General features: G+C 42.1%; 2 protein-coding genes across 5 annotated transcripts in view; one reads left to right on the top strand and one right to left on the bottom strand.

Annotated features, from left to right (window-relative positions):
- Window positions 1-12,894: 12,894 nt before the first annotated feature.
- On the bottom strand, window positions 12,895-16,394 carry LOC117803538 (proline-rich protein 2-like). Its single transcript, XM_034667671.1, has 2 exons — window positions 16,348-16,394; window positions 12,895-13,768 (listed from the first exon to the last, which is right to left on the bottom strand). The coding sequence occupies exons 1-2, from the start codon at window positions 16,392-16,394 to the stop codon at window positions 12,895-12,897; spliced, it is 921 nt and encodes a 306-aa protein (XP_034523562.1).
- UAP1 (UDP-N-acetylglucosamine pyrophosphorylase 1) overlaps window positions 13,068-18,782 on the top strand; it is a 41,827-nt gene continuing 36,112 nt past the window's right edge. For 3 of the 4 annotated variants that reach the window (XM_034667238.1, XM_034667239.1, XM_034667237.1), the window contains exon 1: window positions 13,068-13,299. The gene's annotated coding sequence lies outside the window, so the exon portion shown is untranslated. The remainder of the gene's footprint in view (window positions 13,300-18,782) is intronic. The other variant, XM_034667240.1, reaches the window with a different exon arrangement.

Below are 18,782 nucleotides of genomic sequence, written 5' to 3'. Positions count from 1 at the left end.
TAAGAAATCACGGAAATTTATCTATCGTTTAGTTTATAAATTACTAAAGGATTTGCATACATTACTGAAGCAAATGTTGGGCTAAATTTGTCTGAAATGTACTTTGCTGTGCATATCAACTGTTGTCAATATATGTAATATTGATAATTTAGAAATCTGCCAGTCTTGGAACAATAAATCATGTTTAGGATACAGCTTGTCAGCACTTTTACTGGATTAATTGTGAAGAGAATGGGTGATGGAAAAAATGGACAGAATGAGTACTAGAAAATGTTCTTAATTTTTGTGGTCAGAAAACTTTCAAGCACGTAATTGGAAATATTTCACACAGTTTGTTAATTTGATGGTTGCTTTCTTCATCCTAAAAATAATCCAAACCAGCTATAATCAGGTGAATCACCAACTGCCATTTGCAAAGTTCCATTTATATTTTCATAGTTCTAAATTATTTTTCCACAAATTACTATTTCTGTGTACTAAATTATGGCCTACAACTGTTGTCTTCTGTGGCTAACAACAAATAGTAATCTTTAAACAGTTATTTAATAAAATATGACCTCTAAGCAAAATATCCCAGCTTTAAAAAATAGAGGTAATAAAACCTAATATTAACAGGGTAGCATATGCAGCACCAGATATATAAATAAAGGACACAACAATATCTATCTATCTATCTATCTATCTATCTATTTATTTATTGGGGGGAGGGGCAGAAGGGGAGAAAGAGAGAATCTCAACCAGACTCCATGCTGAGGGAGGAGCCCATTGATCCCAGAACCCTGAGATCAGGACCTGAGCTGAAACCAAGAGTTGGACGCTCAGCCCACTGTGCCACCCAGGCGCCCCCACACCAATCTTTAAAAAGCTCAAAGGGGTATCAGTGGAATTGAATCATCATGTAATTTAATCAGGGGTTCTTGTGAGTGGAAGAGTTTGTATGTTCACTTCAATCAAAAGGATTTATTCTGTTTTTTTAAAATTTAAATTCAAATTTTTAAGTAATCTCTATATCCAACGTGGGGCTTGAACTCACAACCCTGAGATCGAGAGTTGCATGCTCCACCAACCGAGCCAGCCAGGTGCCCCAAAAGGATTTATTCTATATTGGGTATCCCATTTATATTTTATCACTTATTCATTATAACTGCTAAAAATACAGTGCAACTGAATTTATTCTTTTCCTATCAAGAGAAGAACCAGAATCTCTTTTAATAGCAGCCTTATGGCCAAGACAAGTCTAGTCAGTTACTTGCGTGAAATGCCAGCAAAGTCGTGGGTTCACAAGCAGACTCCAGGATGTCTGTTCTAAAACCTGTGGGTGAGAAGTGAGCTCAGCTGGGGCAGGGCGTGATGAGCTGCACGAAATTATGTCTGAGAAGGTGCTGCTCCTCCCAGTCTCCTGGGCAGGGTTGGGGTGTTGGAGTTCAAAAAGTACTTAGAAACCATAACTGGGAATAGGAACTGTTTTATATGTCAGGCCCTTGGGGTGATTTTCTTTTCCTTTGGTCTCTACCCATTTCTTCCCTCCTTCCTCTCTCCCATCTCTCCCGTCCTTCCCTCTTCCCTGCTTCCTTCCCTTCTTTCCTTCTCTCTTTTGTTCATTCCAAATTTTAATGTTTATAATACTTACATGATAAAATGAAGAAGAGCTTCTAAAAATATTAAAAATTTCCAGTATTTGAATTTTCTGCTTTTAATCTTTTTTTCCACCACAAAAAGGAAAATAAAAAAGGAGTCCCAAGCAATACCAGCTATGCAAAGGGGAATTTGTGCCCTTGCTAGAGGCTGCAAGGCTCTTCACAACAATTTTATTTTATAAGAGACTGATGCCCATAGGGTGCACAGGCTGTGACATCTTCCATCTTTTGTCCCACATTAAAGGCAGAGAAGATAGAAGCATGGCTTACAGAACTCACCAGAAGCTTCCCACCGCTCTCAGGACCGATTCTAAGCTCCAGTGCAGCTAGGGTCTGGGTGAAGGAGGACAGGATATGGAAAATACAAAGGGAGGAGTTAGGGAGAGAAGTGTGTGTGTGGGGGGTGACCCTGTTGGACCTTGTGGGTTGTTTGACGATTTTGCACTTTACTCCAACTGAGATGAGAAGCCAGTAGAGGGCTTTAAGCAGAGGAGTGATGTAACCCCAGAGATCATTCTGGCTGCTCCATTGAGAATGGGCTGGAGAGGGGTGAGGGTAGAAACAAGGAGGCCTGCTGGGAGGCTACTGCCATGATCCAGGGAAGCGATGATGGTGACTAGACTAGGATGAGGGAAAGTGGTGGTGAGAACTGGTAGGACCCTGTGTACATGTTGAAGACAGAGCCCGTGGGACACATGTAGATTGGATGTGGGATGAGAGAAGGTGCCAAGGATGAGTCTGAGGTTCTTGGACTGAGCAACCATAAGCATGGAGGAAATACAGAGGTAAGAAAGAAGAAAGACTGAAAGAAGTGGGATGAGGTGGGAAAATAGGAATAGATCAGGATTCAGTTAGACATGTTAATTTTGAGATACCTTGTAGCAAGCCAAGTACTGGAGTGATACCTTCGGGTGGGCAAGAGGAGATGGGCCGTAGCTCATAAGTAGAGGGATTAGACCATGGACCATGTATTCCAAATACTTAGAGATAAGATAAAAATATGGGTACAGATAGAGGGAGATGAATGCGTGGGGTGGCCAGAGCTTGGGCAAGTTCTCAGTTTTTTCAACAATGAGTTGCAAGGATATCTGCTGAGAGTGAGTGTGGGGGAGGTTATCATAGAGTTGTGTGTGAAATGGTCACCTAGAAGAAAGGCGACAAGAGCAGACTAGGACAGTATAGTATGCAGTATTCACGTAGTGGTTATGAACATAAAGTGAGACCCGTCAGAATGGTTGTGTTTTTCTTCAACCTCTGCAGTTTCTGGCTCAGGGTCTCTCATAAGGGCTGAAGTCAGCATACGGGCCAGGGCTGAGCTGGATTTTCTGCTTCCGGGCCTTGCTGGGCTGCATGCTCATCCAGAGGTTGGAATGGAACGGAATTATTTCCTTGTGCTGTAGGACTGCAAACTTCAGGGGATTTGTTTGTTTCCATTTCTGTTGGCTCCAGGCCACTGTCAGCTCCTAGAAGATGCATGAGGCTCCCTGCCATGTGGCCCTCTCTGTAAGCAGTTCGCTTCATGGCAGTTTGTTTCTTTAAGGCCCAGCCAAAGTGAACGTGAGCCTTCTAGCAAGAAGTCTTAACGTAGCCCGGTTATGGGACCCGTTACCTTTGTCATACGGCGTAGCATTTTCACGCGAGTGACAACCATCACCTTCTCCTTATTCTGTGAGTTAGATGCAAGTCACAGGTCCTTGCCACACTCAAGGGGAAGGGATTATACAATCCAGGAGGAAGGAATCATGGGTGTCCCCTTGGAGCATGTCTGCCACACCCTTCAATTCCCAATACCTCATACCCAGGAAGCCAAACTTAGGGAATAGTATTTTTAAATTAAACAAAAACTTACAGACCTTTTATTCTGAGTCAGAAACGGTTCTAAGCACTTTAAAAATATTGATCCCCACAGCAACACTAGTGGTGAGTCCCACTATGATCTTCATTTTACAGATAGGAAGAGACAGAGACATCAGTGAACTCATCTAGGATCATTCAGCTAAGTAACTGCAGCGCTGGGACTCAAACTCATGCTCTCTGGCTTCTGAGTCCACGCTCTTATACTGTACATACTCGTCACAGTATGCTAAGCATCAATGAATGCTGTTGAGGGGCACAGGAAATAATTACCCAGCAGCTCTGAGGACCCAGGTAAGTTTTGAGACCACATTTTTGTCACTCAGTTGGGAGGCCAAGCCATCTGGCACCATCAGAGACCTTCACTGAGATACTGGGGTCTTTCTTCTCTTAACGCTACGTAACACAGGCCAAATGGAATTGTGGAGCCTGAAACAAAAAATGTGGAGGAATTTTCTATTGTGCCTGAGATTTCTTGGAGGTGAGGTCCCCTTGTTATCTTTTCCTTATTTACCTAGAAAATATAAAGCAGATTTCATCTGAGATTCCCAAATGAGGACGAGGTGAGAGGAGAGATCTCCAACACTGATAATCGTGATAGACGTTGGTGTGTCATGCATATTGAGTTGAGAAACGTAAGAGCAAAAATGCACAGTAAATCCAAACCTGCTGCTCTTAGCAGTGAGCGGAGAAACCATTATGAAAAATCATCCACGTCCGAGAAACCATGGTATGCAAGGTCATCCAGATACAGGCAGGGAGGCAGGCTGGGAACAAAATATGCTACAGTTCTGGTTTCGGTGTAGGTCAGATGCCATTCCAGGCTTTTCTGAGGAATTTCCCCTGGAGGCAGCACGACTGTGCAGGAGAAAGATCCAGCCAAATGGGCTCCCAAGAGAAGGCATTAAATATTTGACCCAGGGCCCCTAATGGCAGTGAGGTTTTATATTGTTATATAGCAATAGAAGGCTAACTTCTCCTCTTGCTTCTGCTTCTTACTTACCTATTTATTCCATCCTTAGGTAAATTACCACTCCACTTTGGGAGATTTGGTTTCCTTATCTGTAGATTAAGGGAGGTGGATCGGATAGTCTCTAGCCCACAGCGCTGTAATGGCATTTAAAGTCCACTCTCCCTTGTCATGCAGACCTGCTCAACGTGGAGCCCCGAGGCTGTGCACCTCTCTAACTACGGCTCACCAACACTCTCTTGTTTACTTTCTCCCAGCTCATTCCACTTTGTTATTTGTGTACTTCCTAGATGGCCGTCAGTTTTTGAGGGGCTGTACTTTCAGTAAAAAAAAAAATGTAATTGAACAGGATGTCTTCATTATTTCACAATGTTTTGAAACACACCCTGTGCTACAGAAAACACAGGGCATGGGAGGAGTGGTGAGCTAAGTCGGGATGATCTCCTGAGAGAAAAAGTACTCATGTCCTAGGAAGCCAAAGCCCCAATCCCTCCACCACCCATCTGTGTGTCTCTTGGAAACAGTGATCTCATGAAGGCTCAGGCCTGCTTTGCAGAGCCTCTTGCTGAGCCAGATTGTCCTGGTGATCGGAGGTACTGACGGGAAGGAGCCTGGATTCCTTTAGAAGTTAAGTGACCAGTGAAGACAGACAAATGGCTAACAGACACATGAAAAAATGTTCAACATCATTAGCCATCAGGGAAATTCAAATCAAAACCACACTGAGGATACCACCTTACGCCAGTTAGAATGGCAAAAATTGACAAGGCAGGAAACAACAAATGTTGGAGAGGATGTGGAGAAAGGGGACCCCTCTTACTGTTGGTGGGAATGCAAGTTGGTATAGCCACTCTGGAAAACAGTGTGGAGGTCCCTTAAAAAGTTAAAAATAGAGCTACCTTGTGACCCAGCCATTGCACTACTGGGTATTTACCCCAAAGATACAGATGTAGTGAAGAGAAGGGCCATATGCACCCCAATGTTCATAGCAGCATTGCCCACAATAGCTAAATCGTGGAAGGAGCCGAGATGCCCTTCAACAGATGACTGGATTAAGAAGATGTGGTCCGTATATACAATGGAATATTACTCAGCCATCAGAAAGAACGGTTACCCAACATTTGCAGCAACATGGACGGGACTGGAGGAGATTATGCTAAGCGAAATAAATCAAGCAGAGAAAGACAATTATCATATGGTTTCACTCATTTATGGAACATAAGAAATAGCAGGAAAATTGGTAGGAGAAAAGGGAAGAATGAAGGGGGGGTAAACAGAAGGGGGAATGAACCATGAGAGACTATGGACTCTGGGAAACAAACAGGGCTTCAGATGGAATGGGAGTGGGGGATTGGGATAGGCTGGTAATGGGTATTAAGGAGGGCATGTATTGCATGGAGCACTGGATGTTATACGCAAATAATGAATCATGGAACATTACATCAAAAACTAAGGATGTACTATATGGTGACTAACATAATAAAAAATTATTATAAAAAATAAAAAATAAATAAAAAAAGTATTAAAAAAAAAAGAAGTTCAGTGACCTACCTGAGGCCCTGGCATTCAGGACAGTGAAGGGAGGATTCCTTTGGTGGAGCCCCACTCACACGAGTCCGCTGTTTGAAAAATCTGGGTGGGTCATTATTGGTTGTACTACTGTGGAAAGTATGGACAGACTCAGTCATTCATGTCCCACACCAACTTCGAGAAAAACAAGCAAGTCCTTTGAGTTGTTAAGTAGCATACCTTCTTTTCTGAAATTAAAACAAATGTATGTTCCTCTAATTATCAAATAATTTTTACTTTAGAAATTTAGAAAAAACTTAGGAAACACTTAGAGATTTAGGAAAAATTTTAGAAAGAAAAGCATCCAAAAGAATATAAAAATTCCTCTAATCCCATTGTCCCTAAAAGACCAAAGCATAAGACCTTCTGTTGTATGCCCTCCCTTTTGAATTTTTGAATTTGTGTGCCCATTTAAGACATCTCTCTTGGAATCCCAACATGATTCTGTGTTTTTAATAGAGGACTATTCCATTTTCCTTCTTGAATAACTATTATGTGGTAGGCCCCTTCTCTTTTAAGTCTCTTTCCAACTCTGTAAGACGTATTGTATTATCTCAGTTTTGTTGATGAGAAAGCTGAAGTTCAGGGAGTTATTGTGACTTTTCCAAATCACACAGTCTCTATCATCTATCTATCTATCTATCTATCTATCTATCTATCTATCTATCATCTATCTATCTATCTATCTATCTATCATCTATCTATTGTCTATCTATCTATCATCTATCTGGCAATCATCTATCTATTGTCTATCTTATCTATAAAATGAAAGTATTATCTACTTTTTTAAACCAAGCTGGGACCATACATACTATTAAAAATACATACCCTTTGCTAGATAATTCCTTTTTGGTGATTCAAATTTCATAGTTTGGAGTAACCCTTAGGTATCTCACTTCTAAGGTTTTTACCAGACTACAAATTCCTTGGTTTCTTTCATTAAGGAGGTAACAGGATTTAGAGAAGGGGATGGTGTTGCCAGTGGGAAAACAAATAACCAGCTAGCAGATGCCCCATTATCAAGGCTGAGGATCAAGCCTCCTACAATGAGTGAGACGGTCCCTTACGTCCCAATGCTTTCTCAAACTCTCTTGGCCTATCCTTTAGGAAAATTTCTTCATGCCTTTCTTCCCTCCCTCTTTTGAGCTCTGAAATCCTTTCATTGTGCATTCACTGTGGCCCTCTAGCCTGAAAAAGGAACATCTTCCCTGGCTTTATTCTTGTACTCCAAATTTTCCTTGAGGACACAGAACCCTAGCTTTGGATTCCCCTGGTATGTACCACAAGGACTGGCACAGGATAATAAACATATTTTAAACAAACATCTATTTGTTCTTGATTGAACGCTGAACACATGTCAGTTTATTCTTTAAGGAGTAGTTAGACCCCGGGGTCATCCATATAAACGCCAACGGGTTCTGGAACATTTCCACTCTGCACAAGTTCCTGTACTACTCAGCTAAGCCTCACTGGTGGGGAATCAGAGAAACACTGCCCATCATTATTCCTGCTCCGAGGACTCACAGCTGCCCCCATAAACAGCACGGCATATGGCATTTATAGCTTCCCAGGTCCCAGGTGATGTGGCATTCTGTCTGGCTGCTAGAGGGCATGTGACATGGGAAAGGCAAACTACTTAGTGACTGTCACACCCTGGATCCTTTCCTCCAGAGCTGTGTGCTCCGTGGGTTAAGGATTTTCTTTTGTGTTTGCATTGACAATGAAGAACACCATTAGTTGCATTTTCATTTTTGGGACTTTTAAATTTTTACATAATTTCAACCTTACAGAGAAATTCTGAAGCAGTATAAAGAAGTTCTATATTCCTTGACTCAAATTCAGTAATTGGTAGCATTTCCCCCAATACACATTTCTATCATGTATACACACAATCTATATCTGTCTATGTATTTATGTTAATAATCACGGGTTTATACTTACAACTTTGATTGCAGTCTGCCACTAAAGAGGTAATTCTAGTCTCCCACTCCATATTTGTAATTTCCTTCTTTAATCTAATCTAATCTAATCTAATCTAATCTAATCTAATCTAATCATTCTCTCAATATATTTGGTCATTTGCTCATCTCCACTATACACAAAACAGTGTCAGAATCACTAACCCATACCACTGTGAAGAGCCAACTGCTAATAGAGTTTAGTATTTGTTTACAGTTCCCTCTGTCTTTATTTTTTTAAAAAGATTTTATTTATTTATTCGACAGAGATAGAGACAACCAGCAAGAGAGGGAACACAAGCAGGGGGAGTGGGAGAGGAAAAAGCAGACTCATAGCAGAGGAGCCTGATGTGGGGCTCGATCCCATAACGCCGGGATCACTCCCTGAGCATGAAGGCAGACGCTTAACCGCTGTGCCACCCAGGCGCCCCTCCCTTTGTCTTTAGATTGAGGGCATATACTTAAAATACTCTGATCACAGGTATTTTCATATGTTAAAAATCATCATATTGCACATTTTAAATATCTGTAGTTTAAGTCATTGTCAATAAAGCTGTACAAAATTACTGTGTTCAAAAGTTTCTAAGGTTCATTCCCCAGGGAAACTTTTCAGAGAAGTTATATTACTTAAGATACAGTAAGGTTGATTTGTTTCTGTTTGTTTTCTATTTCAGTGTTCAACTTCCCTCTTTGTTAATTTCATTTCATTTTTTTTGAATATGTAAAGAGCATTAACATGGTTCCAAAAGTAAAACTATCCAGAAAGTTATATATGGACAAATGTCTGATTCCTCCCTGCCCTCTGTAGGTAACCAATCTTACTGGTTTCTGGTTTATTCAAGTTACAAAATAAGTCAGTTTGTCCAAGGAAAATTTGGAGTACAAAAATAAAGCCAGAGAAGATGTTCCTTTATCCCTCTTCTTCTTCTTCTTCTTTTTTTTTTTTAATATATAAATCGGTGAAGAGGATTAAGTGGCACAATCGTACAGTTACAAAATAAGTAAGTCACAGGGATGTGAAGTACAGCATAGGAATACAGTTAATAATACTGTAATAATTTATAAGGTGACAGTAACTACATTTGTGGTGAGCATTTTGCAATGTATATAGATGTCGAAACTATGTTGTGCACCTGAAACTAACATAATATTGTATGTCAACTATACTTCAGCTAAAAAGAAATTCAAAAAAACTGTTTAAGCAAAATGAATTACAATGCGTTGTGGAATGTATAACATATGTGAAAGCAAACTGTATGACAACAGCACAAATGCTGGGATGGGAGATGTGCAAATGCACTATTGCAAAAAAAAAAAAAAAAGAAAAGAAAAAACCAAAACCAAATAGACAAAAATAAACAGATGTAGGTACATTTTTCTTATTTCTCCTTCTTTCATCTATGTAATACTCATGTAGGACACTTTGCTTTTTTTTTTTCACATAACAGTATATCCTTAAAGTTATTCCATATCAGCTCATATCAGTCTTTTTTTTTTTTTTTTCGTTTTTGGGGGTAGCTATATAGTATCCCGTGCCTTCCTGTAGGACTTGCATGGTTTCATGCTTTACATTTAGATTTCCGATGTATCTGCACTTTATTCTTGTAAATAAGATAAAGTATGGATCTCGTTTTATCTTTTTCCAAGTGGCTACTCGGTTGTCTCATTTACCGAAAAGTTGATTTTTTTGCTCCAGTGGTTTGAGCTGTGCTGCCACGTCTGTGACGCAGTGCTGGGGTCTATTCTGGACAGTCTAGTCTGTTCCACTTTCAGTATATCCATGTTCTATGACCTCATTGTTTTACTTATGGAGGCCTCACACAACAGTTTCATATGGGTGGGCTTCTTATCATAGCTTTTCTTTTTCTGTGTTTCTAGCTCTTCTTTCACGTTTCTTTTTCCTTGAGAACTCAAGCTGAACTTTTGTATCAACTTGTCTAGTTTATAAATGCATAATTTAACCGGGGTGCTTTCTCATTTGATCAAGTATCTTTTGTGGCTTTTGTGTAGGAATGTTTTCCAGTTTCCCTCCTACAGGTTTTGCACTTTTTGTGTTAGACTTATACCTAATTTTCTGATTTTCTTTGTTACTCTTAAAATGGTATTCTCTCTGCCATCGGTCTTCTGTCTGGTTATTGTTTGTGGATATTAAAAACTATTGACTTCTGTCTGTTCATTTTACAGCCGGCTACCTTGCTGAAATAGTTTATGATTTAGCCTAATCGATTCCAGTAGGTTGAATTAGTCTTGCCATTGATTCTCTAAGGTTGTCCAGGTATACCCTTATTTCAAGGTAGTTCTACTTATTTTCTAATTCTTTTCTTTTCTTTTCTGATTCTTAAGCCTCTTTTGAGTTCTCCTGTCTCATTGCATTAGCTCATATTTTCAGTGTAATGTTAAATAATCATGGGTAGAGTGGGCATCTTTGCCTTGCTCTCTGCCATCATCTCTTAAACAACCATATACAGTTGAACCTTGAACAACATAGGTCTGAGTTGCACAGGTGTGCTTATACACGTGCTTTTTTCAATAAATCCAGTACAATAGTGTAAATGTATTTCTTTCTTTCTTTTTTTTTTTTAAAGATTTTTATTTATTTGAGAGAGTAAGAGAGAGCACAAGAGGGAGGAGGGTCAGAAAGAGAAGCAGACTCCCTGCTGAGTGGGGAGCCGGACTTGGGACTCGATCCTGGGACTCCAGGACCATGACCTGAGTAGAAGGCAGGCACTTAACCGACTGAGCCACCCAGGTGCCCCACTTACGATTTTCTTAATAACATTTTCTATAGCTTCATTATAAGAATACAGTCTATAATACATATACAAAATATGTGTCAATTGACTGTTTATGTTATCAGTAAGTCTTCAGGTTAGCAGTGGGCTACTAGTTTAGTTTCTGGGGAGTTAAAAGTTATATGTGGATTTTTGGGACGATGTCAGTTCTCCTAACCACCTCATTGTTCAAGGATCAACTGTGGATGAAAAATACCTTAAGGCCAGAAATAGCTCTTCAGTGTAAGATGTTTCTGGATATTTATCTGGCAAGATGAGATTAAGGCCCTTCTTATGCCTAGTAAAAAATTTAAGAAAAAATTCTTATGCCTTGAAAAAAAATTTAGCAAATGGTGAAAGTCAAAATTTGATTTTATAATAGTTCAATGAAAACATTTGTGCTGGGCCCCAGTGCTCCTTTTTATATTTAAAGGCCTCTTTAATTATATTTTGCTCTTCATTCATTCATTCGTCTAAGATTTATAGAATGTCTCTAATACTCCAGACACTCTCTTAGATTCTTTCTCATTTAATTTGTACTATACCCATGCAAAGTAGGCATTATCCTCATTTTATATGGAGAATATTGAGGTTAAGAGTTAAGCAGACACACAGCCTCTAGGGTTGAACTCTGATTTTGAATCTGCATCTCCCAGTTCGAATTTTTCTAAACTCTCATATATTTCTTTGTCAGGGAATAGAAACACAGAAGAGTAACAATCAGTATATTTTTAGCAAGCAACAGTCTTAAATTCTCTTTCTTTCATTAAAGGTCACAATGCTATATTCAGTCATATCATTGTGGACAGGCTTCTGGGTCTCTTTAAGTAGAACCTGAACGTATGAATGAGAGTGTATTTGTTCTTCTCAGTTACAAAGGACTTGAGAGAAATGTTCCTCATGGTATCAGGGATCCAAACGACAAGAGGCTTTCCAGATAGTGATAAGTATTCAAAGTACCCAGGACCTAGAAAAGCACCTGACACAGGGAGAGCACTCAAATAACAATAATTAAAGTTCATTAGTGTTCATTCTGTTTTACATTCTTTACTTGTATTAACTGGTTTCATCCTCACAACAACCCTAAGGGCATTTCTGTTATTGCTTGTATTTTATAGATGTGAAAACTGATGCATGAATCAATTAACTTACCAAAGATCATACTCAATAAAAAAGCTGGAATTCTGTCTTCAGATCCCCTGCTTTTAACCACTACACTATAAATCTTTCACATAAATGGAGGAACTTCGGGGATCATGACAACAGGAGAATATTTTACCTCCTGAATGTGAATCTACCAGCATTACTTACCAAGTGTACATTTTTGTTACTTAATGTGGTGGGTGATTTTGCAATCGATTAAGTAAATGAAAAGACTCTTGTACTTGAGGTAGAGGAAAGGCACCTAAACGCCTGAAATTCTTTGTTAGGTGCTGTGTTAAATCTAGGTGTGTTCTGGTATTTCCAACATATTGGACTTCTTGCAAAACTGCAAAGCCCAACGCAGCTTCTAAGGGCCCCGTACTGAGCTTATAATCTGCATGTGCACACCCACAGAAGGTCTGTAACAGGACTGACGGTATACACAGACAATTTTAAACCGTGGGCCGTGCAACGGCCATGGAGGTCATCCAGTCCAACCACCAGTTTCACGTCCACTACTGAGGAAGTAACACAGTCACATAGAATGGACATCTGGGCTACTTCTCACTGGCGCGCTTTTCATTACCTAATACTTTTGCTTGCCTTTCCTCTCTTTTCCTGCCTGTTTGTGCAAAAGTAAACGGGCCTGGCTTCCCGCGCTTAGGACCAAAAACGCCATAAAGCAGAAAGGCAGTCGGAGCGCTCGCAAGAAGCCGCCGACCCAAGACCAAACAGCCAGCCCAAGGTCAGAGGGCGCCCCAGGTCCGCCCTCCGGGGTCGGTTCGCAGGCACGGCCGGTCGGAAATCCACCAGCTGCATGACACCGTTCCCCGCCCAACTCCGTTGTCCGCTTCTTTTAACGGCGTGCGGCCGAGGCGCTGGGCCAGGGGACGACTAGGAGCTGTGGGCTGGCACCTCGCGGGACCAGATGTGACGCCAAGGTTCACAGGGGACGGTCACGGAGACAACTGCCCGCCTCTGGCCTCACCCCTCTAGCTGACGCAGCGCACACCTCTCCCCGGCCGCCGCGCGCCGGGGGGGCGGGGCCGCCCGCGGACCGGAGCCGCCCGCGGACCGGACTCCCAGCGCCGTCCCCATTGGGCCAGGGAATAAGTGACGCGCAAGGCCCCGCCCCCTCGGCGGTTTCCTCGCCGCCGGCGCTCGCGGCGCTGACGTGGCCGGGCGGGCGGTGGCGGCTCCTCCCGGCGCGGGTAGCCACTCGTAGCTGCAAGAGAGGGGCGGGGTGGCCGGGGGGCGGGGNCCCCGGGCCAGCTCGCGGCCCGCCCCGCCGTCCCGGCCCCCCGGATGAGGGTATATTCAGAGCGGGCGCGGGACGCCGAGGAGTGGCCGCGCGCAGGGAGCCGAAGCCGGGCGGAGTCGCCGTCGCGCCGAGGGAGGTGAGCGGCTCCCCGCCCAGTCCTATCTTCTTCCCCCGCCACCCGCCAGCCCGGAGGGGACGCCGGGGCCCGGTCCCGCCACGCGCACGCTCCCACGGCCACGTCGGTGCTCGGCGCCCGAGCCTGGCCCTGGCCGAGGAGCCGCCCGGCGCGCCCCGCAGGCGCTTCCCGTGCTAGGACACCTCGCTGGGGAGGGCGCCCCAGCCGGCCGGGGCTTTGGGGAGGACCGGACCGGGCAATGTGTGGAATCGGGGGTTCGTCGAGCGGCTGGGGGTGGGCCTCACCTGGATGGTGGGGGGCAGGGGCCTTGAGGTTCTCGGGCCGGGGCCTTGCGGACAGTTTGGGCAAGCTCGGGGGCCTCCGGTGGGGACAAGTGGTCGTTGGAAGTGTCCGCCGGGAACGGGGTGGGCCGTCTGGCGCAGGAGAGGGACAGAATTCTGAGGGTGTCGGCAGGGAGGAGTGGATATACCTGCGGGGAACGTGAGAGGGGGACAAAGCCCGCTTGCCCCTTTTTGTTGGTTGGTTGGTTGGTTTTAACACTGGTGGTGGGAGAGGGTTGGTTTCTGGGGTTTCCCCTGCCTTGGCCACGCAGGAGGATGGGATTGGAAGGGATTGGAAGGCTGAGAGAACACATGTGCTGAACATATGGCTTCCTGAAGATTGTGTTAAGTTTGGCCTGATGCTGTTCTGTTTTTATTTGTGCCTGGTTTATGAAATCTGAAATCAGGTAATAGTGATTATGATAATAAGAAAATGTCATTATATAGTGCTTTTAGTTTAAGGACTTTTAAGGTGAAATTGTTTAGGTGTGGGCAGAAGAGTTTACAGGAAGCTGAAGGCAGTTTCTATTCCCTCATTATTAGTGAGTTGGCTCCCTTAGCTGGGATTAAGAAAGACTTCATAGGCTGGGCTGCCAAGCATTTATAGGATTCAGTGGTTACGGCTCAACTCCAAGACTATTTTTCCAGAGTTCTAAGAAGTTTACTTATCAATTTTGGGGGCATATATAGCAGAAGAGATAGGGGCAGGAGGGAGACCAGGATAGGAGGGGAAATATTGGATTTCTTTAATAGTGGTGTTTAAATTCTAATAAAGCTATATTTGATCATGGTAGATTTTTACCAAATTTGTCATTGTTTCTGATGCAGATGTATTAGGCTATGGGCGTATACCAAATTCTGTCATCATTTCTAGAGCAGATCCTTGACTTTTTCAGACTTTGCTTGTCAAAATAAAAATCCTACTCTAACTCTTGTATTCACTATTGCTTACCGTTACACATACATCCAGACCTCTTACCAGAATTAACTTAGCACATGTGACCTTGTCAACCTTTGCACACCACCAGTGGTCTAAGTCCAGGTATCAAAGTTTAACCTATGTAGGGAAAAATTTAACCTATGAGTTGTCTTATTTGCATGCATCCATTTTCCCAAGCATCTGAAGGTAGATGGGTATCCAGTGACTTCTTAGGAAAAGATTGATTTGTATCTTAAAATGTTTGCATATGTGTTTTAGTAGGCAGGGACGCTCCACGCTTGACTCTCATTTGAGGGTGTGTGAGGAAGGCTGGTTTTATTGTCTTTATGAGGAAATGTGTACACAGGGAGGTGGAATGATTTGCACAGGGTCAGTTGATGGGGAGGGACCAAGAACTATGATTTTCGATTCTTCACTTACCTGGTTGCCTGATCTTCCTGCTGTAGTATGCTCCTTTAAATTTGGGCAGAAACAGTAGTATAGATGAGACCTTAGGAAAGTCCCAGTTCGTTGGAAGATAGTTTAATAGAAAGCTGTCTCTCTCAACTTTTTTTTTTTACATGATGTATTTTTTTAATTAAAAAATAATGGTATCATATCTCTTGAAATCTATATGAACAATAGAAATGCCTTTTAATATCCTAATACCTATCCAAGGCTCAGTCTTCTAATTTCTTTGCTTTTCTATCCATCTGCACTTGCCAGGGGATCTCATTAGGTTCATAACTTAATATCATGTATGCTGATGACCTTGAAAGTTTTATGTTTAGCTCCAGTATCACCTTTGAACTTTACTACATTCTGCTCTCTCTTCAACATTTCTGTTTGTATGTCTAATAGGCACCTCCAGCTTAACATGTCCGGAAGTGGAGTGTTGATTCCCACACTCTCCACACGCATTTCTGAATCTGCTCCTGTCCTAACGTTTCCCCACCTCAGTAAATGGCACCACCACTTGCAGTCCTCTTTGCTTGGTTCCTGTCTTTCTCTCTGTCTCCACATTCCCCCCATTACCTAATCCTGTAGGATTAGGGTCCACGTCCACCACCGCTCTAAGCCAACATCATCTCATCTGGACTACTGCAGTAGTTCCCTAACTGCCATCTGCTTGCTTCCACTTTTCCCTTCATGACAGAATATTTTTCCACACAACAACGAATGATCCTTCTGAAACCTAAATCAGACCATGAAGTGCCCCTGCTCCAAATTCTCCAGTGGCTTCCCAAATCCCGGAGTCCTTACTTTGGCCAAAAGGCCCTACTTGATCTGCTCAGTGTCCACCTCAGTTACAGTCACTTGGGCTCAGTGGCTGTGCTCCAGCTGTGTTGACCTCGCACATTCCTGTGTCCTTAGAATGTTCCTAAGATACTGACATGCTTGCTCTCTCTTCATTCGGGTGGATTGTCAGATGTCTCAGAGGTCCCACCCGACCATCCCATTTAAAATATCCACCATCCCCCCCATTGCACTTTGACTTCTTCGCCCACGTCGTTCTTCTACTTAACATTTTATATGTTTGCCTGTCTCGTACTGGAATGTGGGCATGCGTGTTGTCGCTTTGTGCGTGGCTGTGTCTGTGTCCCCTACATCAGCGCCTGGCAGACAGTAAGTGCTCATTAAATATTGAATGAATGAATCGCACATGAAAGTTAAATAATGTTCCTTCATAAATTGTCTATTGACATATCTCTGCATGCGAAAAGGAGACTTTGAACAGGAACCTCTTGGCCTGTGTGAGGTTGTGGGCTCATCATCTGTCTTTGAACAGGAGTAGCAGCCCTGAAGCACGTTTCAGCCTCATCCACAGCCACGTGCTGCCCGTATCCCAGCACCATGCCTTGTTTCTTGAATATAGTTCTTTACCTGAACCACTTTTCATGCCGTTCCCACTGACTGGGTTTTCTTTTACTTCTTGCAGGCAAATTTTTCATCCTCCACTGCCTAACTCAGGTAGTAGCTCTCCTCATGTTCTGTAACTCAGTGAGTGGTCTGAAGCACAAATTTCACTTTTATAATAGTAGCTGATAACATTTATAGAGGGCTTTTTTATGTGTCAGGTACTGTACTAAATGCTTTTCATTTTAATTCAGTAATCCTCTTACTCTTAGAGGTGAGTACTGTTTTTATGCTCATTTTACAGATGAGAAAAATTGAGGCACAGAAAGGTTAAGTTAACTTGTTCAAGGTCACAGAATGAAGAAATAGTGGCGCTGGGGTCTGAGCCCAGCCAGGCTGGCTCCGGGGCCCGATGCTGACTTTCATCAGCTCTCCTGCCTCTCTTACACGAGATGTTGGGTTGAATTCTCAGTATTTCCCCTGCTTATGAGAGTTACTGTCTGATGCAAAGATCATAGGTGTTAGAGTCAGGTTTATCTGGGTTAAAAATTTCTGTTTTTCTGTCTACTGGGTATGTATCCTTTGGCAAATTACTGAATCTCTTTGAGCCTCGTTTTCTCATTGGATGTAATGTTACTTATGCCTCTGAACCTGGTGAAGAAAATTTTATTGTTCCCATTTTGCAGATGAAATTAACAGAGGTGAAGGTATCTATAACTTGGCCCAAGGAATAGAGCCAGGAATAAAAGTCAGTTCTGTTTGATTCCTAAACCAGTAAAGATTCACTTGAAGCTGGAGTGTGTGAGGCAGGCCTTTAAGGGTGAATGGGATTTCAATAGATAGGAGGGACTATAGGATGTACTTGGAGGAGAGGACAGGGGTCTTAGGTGACAGCGAGGTAGAACTGTCCCACCTTGATAATAGGGTTTCATTTCTGTTTCATATAGAAGCCTTAACTTCGTTAGGAATCAGTGATAACTCATAAGGTGGATTTCATAAATAGTATTGTTCGTTTCACCCTTGAAGCATTATATCCCTAAAGTAAATCTAAATAACAAACCAAAAATAAACGTTGGGAATATAAACACTGAATCTTATGTGCTCATCTAATTTGAAGTCGATTTGATAAGAGTCCTGAAGCCAGTCTATCACTTCAGTTTTAGGGCACCTTATTTAAAGAAAAAAAATTATAGAAGCTCTGAGCCTGTCTCTATTTATGATAATACGTTTCCTGAATTTATTTTTGAGTGGACATTAGTTAAAATTATTTCTGAGCAATTTCTGATTTGGATCAACATACCCAGTACTGAATAAAAAGTAATAATGCATTTTATTTTATTTTATTTATTTTTGATTTTTTTTATTTTTTATAATAATTTTTATTGTTATGTTAGTCACCATACAGTACATCCCTAGCATTTTGATGTAAAGTTCCATGATTCATTATTTGCATATAACACCCAGTGCACCATGAAAATGACGTATTTACTCATCCTGTGAAGTTCTTCACCTGCTTATCCTGTACATTTTTTTTCTTTCTCCATTCTGTTGGCTTGTGAACTCATTTCTGCAAAGTGAGTCGGATGTAAGAACATCAGTTGTGTCTATATTTCTGAATAAAGTATAAATAATGTACTCCCTCTCACTGCTCCTTTCTTTTACACACACCTCCCCCCCACCCCCACAGTCTTATCTCCTGAGAGGCAGTATCGCATAACAGTTAAGAGTGTGACTTTAAGAGTCAGGTTGTTAGGATTTGAATCCAGGCTCTATCACTTTACTAGTTTGGAACCTTGGGCAAGTCATCTCTGGTGCAGTATCTTCCTCTGTAAAGTAATCCCAGCAACAGTACCTTAGCGTTGTTTGAAGATTCCATGAACAAGTATCTATAAAGCAGTTAGAATTGTACTGTGTCACACAGAAGTACGTAAGCGATAGGTGTTACTATTGCTGCCTCAGGGAACAGGTGTAGGTTCTCTTAACCTGAGTTTGTAAATGGTATTTGATGTTTAATAGTACTGATGAGATAGATACTGTTATTAATTCCACTTTACAGGTGAGGCACAGAGAACTCCAGAATATTGCTCCAAACTACCGTGTCTATCACTTACCACTATTCTTATGATAGGAGATAACAGGCTGTTTGTTTGGTACCTTTTTTTTCCTGTCCTTCACGTCTAAGCAGCTATAATGCGGTGATGATTCTTTACAGTGACCCTCAAATTTCTCCCTTTCACACTTATTTCCTTTGCAACTAATCTGGTTCAGAACTTCAGCTTTTCATACCTGCAGTTGTCTTTGAACTTGTTTTCCTGCTTCTAGTTGTTCCCCCTTACTGTTTGTTTTATGCCATTGCTCTTTCTCTCATCTCTCTAAAGCATGGTGAC

The sequence above is a fragment of the Ailuropoda melanoleuca genome, chromosome 8 (genome assembly GCF_002007445.2).
Source record: "Ailuropoda melanoleuca isolate Jingjing chromosome 8, ASM200744v2, whole genome shotgun sequence".
Lineage (NCBI taxonomy): Eukaryota > Metazoa > Chordata > Mammalia > Carnivora > Ursidae > Ailuropoda > Ailuropoda melanoleuca.
Note: the sequence above shows the minus strand (reverse complement) of the source record. Positions and strands in the feature narration are given on the sequence as shown.